Below are 3,364 nucleotides of genomic sequence, written 5' to 3' on the forward strand. Positions count from 1 at the left end.
AAAAAAAAAAAAAAAAAAAAAAAGGTTAGACTAGACTTTCTTGAGGAAGTGGGAAGCTAAGGCAGGAGAATTGCTTGAGACCAGGAGTTTGACACCAGATGGGGCAACGTAGCAAGACCCTGTTTCTACAAAAATTTAATAATTAGCCAGGTATGGTGCACACCTACACTCCCAGCTATTTGGGAGGCTGAGGCAGGAGGATCTCTTGAGTCTAGAAGTTTGTGACCAGCCTGGGCAATACAGTGAGACCCTGTCCCAAAGGAAAAAGAAAATTGCAAAGTAGAGAAGAGATTTAAAAGAGTCAAACACTGGGCCAGGCGCTGTGGCTCATGCCTGTAATCCCAGTACTTTAGGAGGCTGAGGTGGGTGGATCACCTTTGCTCAGGAGTCAAGCCTGGAGAACATGACAAAATCCTGTCTCTATCAAAAATATAAAAAATTAGCCAGGCCTGGTGGCACGAGCCTGTGGTCCTATACTTGGAGGCTGAGGTAGAAGGATCTCTTGAGCCTGGGAGGTGGAGGTTGCAATGAGCTGAGATCATGCCACTGCACTCTAACCTGGGTGATAAGAGTGAGACTCTATCTCAAAAAATAAAAATTCGAGGCAGGAATGCAACAGGAACCAAATCTCATAATGTGCTCACATTTTAATAAAAGAGATATAACAAATGAACAAAAGTCCATTAAAATGTTAGGGGGAAAAACCCAATAGGATATGTTACTAACTAGAAGGGGAGAAGGGATTTGGAGTGGTTAGGAGAGCCCTTTCCCAGAAGATAAGCTGAGACCTGTGCCAAGAGGGAGGCAGCCATGCAAATACTGAGAGGCAGGAAAAAATGAAGGGCCAGTGCAAAGATCTAGAGAGGGAAAGAACTTGTCTTGCTGGAGACGCAGTCAAGGTAGCCAAGGAGGGTACTGAGAAGAGTACGTCTGAGTGAGCAGGCAGGGACTCTATGGAGTAGGGGCTCAAAGGCAATGATTAGGCCAGGCACGGTAGCTCACGCCTATAATCCCAGCACTTTGGGCGGCCCAGGCGGGTGGATCACGAGGTCAGGAGTTCAAGACCAGCCTGGCCAAGATGGTGAAACCCCGTCTCTACTAAAAATACAAAAAAAATTAGCCGGGCGTGGTGTCAGGCGCCTGTAATCCCAGCTACTCGGGAGGCTGAGGAAGATAATTGCTTGAACACGGGAGGCGGAGCTTGCAGTGAACCGAGATCGCGCCACTGCACTCCAGTCTGGGCAACAGAGCGAGACTCCGTCTCAAGAAAAAAAACACAAAGGCGATGATGAGCAGTTTGGGTTTGTTTCTACTTACAGTAGGACGACACGAGCGAGAGCATCCATAATGAACAAGGGGAAGAGTGAAGCCAAGGGGAAGACTCGCGAGGTGACCGTGGGCAAGTTCCTGAATCTCGCTAACGCTCTTTAACCCCCTGGAAAATTGTTCGCTAATCGTCACATTAAACGGCGGCGAACGGGCCACGCTCAAGGCTTCGGGGCTGCAGCCTCGAGTTTACCTTACCTGTCCTCCAGGACCGACTCCATGGGCTCCACCCCGTCAGTGTCCACGGCGCGTAGCCGGTCGGCGAAGGCGATAGCTTTCTCCAGTCGCGCCACTGCCTCGCGGCTGCCGAAGTCCACAAGCGCTAGACGCTCCAGGTGCTCGATCACCTGGGCCGTGATCCGGCTACTGCCCTGGAGGAGGAATGAGGCGGGGAGTGTGGGTCACCGGCGCCCCAGAGTGCCTCCTGGCTTGCTCCGCTACCCGCCTAGATGGCCCTGGCCTTTACCTGAGGATCCACCTTGGAGGTGAAGCCCTGGCGCCCGCCCACAGGAGCCCGAAGGCCCAGCGACACCAACCGCGACCACATTTCTTCCTTCCTTGCCCCCCGTAGTGCGCCCGCGCGTAACGCCGAGCGACGCGCCTAAGAGTGATGACATCAGAGTGCGCTGCCGCTGCCGCCGACACCACTGTCGCCATGAACAGTGTGGGGGAGGCATGCACGGACATGAAGCGCGAATACGACCAGTGCTTCAATCGCTGGTTCGCCGAGAAGTTTCTCAAGGGGGACAGCTCCGGGGACCCGTGCACCGACCTCTTCAAGCGCTACCAGCAGTGTGTTCAGGTGAGCCTTTCCGCCTCTGTTTCCAGGCCCCGCATTCTCCGCGCTGTATTACACTCGTCGTATTTTATGGGGGTTGGGACTGGACTGGAAGGGTGGAGAAAAGCCGCTGTGAGGCCAGTGGCAGGAGCTCGCTCCCCTATCATCACCACCGAGGCCGTTTGGGTGTCTCTCCGAATGACAAATATTGGTGCAGTGCTTTTGTTTTTAAGAAACGCAGTCACATCTTTTGGTTCATTTGGTGTTCATCCTAAACTCGCAAGGTGGGCACAGTTACTCGTATTTTATACATAAAAAACTAACACCCAGAAATAGGAAGTGATTGATCCGAGTTCACTAGCACCAGGTTTCCTTGATTCTTTCGCAGGTGGTGCACTTTTCCACTATTACAGCTGAGATCTGGGCGGGGTTATACTTCAGACTGGAGGATCACATTATTTTGATGTTATAAACCCTTCGTTAGCCTGTTTATCTCTCTTGACCAGTCCCCGCAACTGCAACTAGGAAATGTTTATTCTGGCCCAATGGATGTGGAACTGCTTTGAATTGTTAGAACAGCACTGGGCAAAGCACTTCCAATAAGTTAACCCAACACATCCTCACAGCAGTTCCCCGAGGTAGTTGCTGTCTTCATCCCATTTAGTTGGTCACATAGCCAGTAGGTCTTTCACCAACACAAAGTGATGATTATTTTTCAAATTTCACTTAATTTTAATGGTTCCCTCACAACTCCTTTTCCAGTCTCCTTCAAGTCTTACACTTGATTTATTCATTATGGTACTTCTGGTTTTTATTTATTTTTGAGGCAGAGTCTCACTGTCTCCCAGGCTGGAGTGCAATGGCACAATCTCAGCTCACTGGCAACCTCTGCCTCCCAGGTTCAAGCTATTCTCATGACTCAGCCACCGGAGTAGCTGGAATTACAGGTATGCACCCCCATGCCCAGCTAATTTTTGTATTTTTAGTATAAACAGGGTTTCGCCATGTTGGCCAGGTTGGTCTCTTAACTTCTGGCCTCAAGTGATCCACCTGCCTTGGTCTCCCAAAATGCTGCGATTATAGGCCTGAGCCACCACATCCTACCGGTACTTGTTTTTTAAAAAGTATGTGGTTTGGGCCGGGCGCGGTGGCTCAAGCCTGTAATCCCAGCACTTTGGGAGGCCGAGACGGGCGGATCACGAGGTCAGGAGTTCAAGACCATCCTGGCTAACACGGTGAAACCCCGTCTCTACTAAAAAA

At 50.8% G+C, this 3,364-nt stretch overlaps 2 protein-coding genes across 3 annotated transcripts in view; one reads left to right on the forward strand and one right to left on the reverse strand.

Annotated features, from left to right (window-relative positions):
- GATC (glutamyl-tRNA(Gln) amidotransferase, subunit C) overlaps positions 1-1,910 on the reverse strand; it is a 16,760-nt gene extending 14,850 nt beyond the window's left edge. Inside the window, exons 1-2 of one of the 2 annotated variants that reach the window (XR_001002478.1) lie at positions 1,793-1,904; positions 1,525-1,697 (exon numbers count right to left, since the gene is read on the reverse strand). Coding sequence is in view for 1 of the 2 variants with exons in the window: in XM_011948557.1 (XP_011803947.1) it covers positions 1,525-1,697; positions 1,793-1,873 (254 nt within the window). In the remaining variant the exon portion in view is untranslated. Of the gene's footprint in view, positions 1-1,524; positions 1,698-1,792 lie in introns of both variants that reach the window. The other variant, XM_011948557.1, reaches the window with a different exon arrangement.
- Positions 1,911-1,969: 59 nt separating this feature from the next.
- Positions 1,970-2,447, forward strand: TRIAP1 (TP53 regulated inhibitor of apoptosis 1). The gene has a single exon (XM_011948559.1). The coding sequence runs from the start codon at positions 1,982-1,984 to the stop codon at positions 2,417-2,419; it is 438 nt and encodes a 145-aa protein (XP_011803949.1). The 5' UTR covers positions 1,970-1,981; the 3' UTR covers positions 2,420-2,447.
- Positions 2,448-3,364: the final 917 nt, after the last annotated feature.

This window comes from Colobus angolensis, unplaced genomic scaffold, assembly GCF_000951035.1.
Source record: "Colobus angolensis palliatus isolate OR3802 unplaced genomic scaffold, Cang.pa_1.0 Scaffold28, whole genome shotgun sequence".
In the NCBI taxonomy this organism is placed as follows: domain Eukaryota; kingdom Metazoa; phylum Chordata; class Mammalia; order Primates; family Cercopithecidae; genus Colobus; species Colobus angolensis.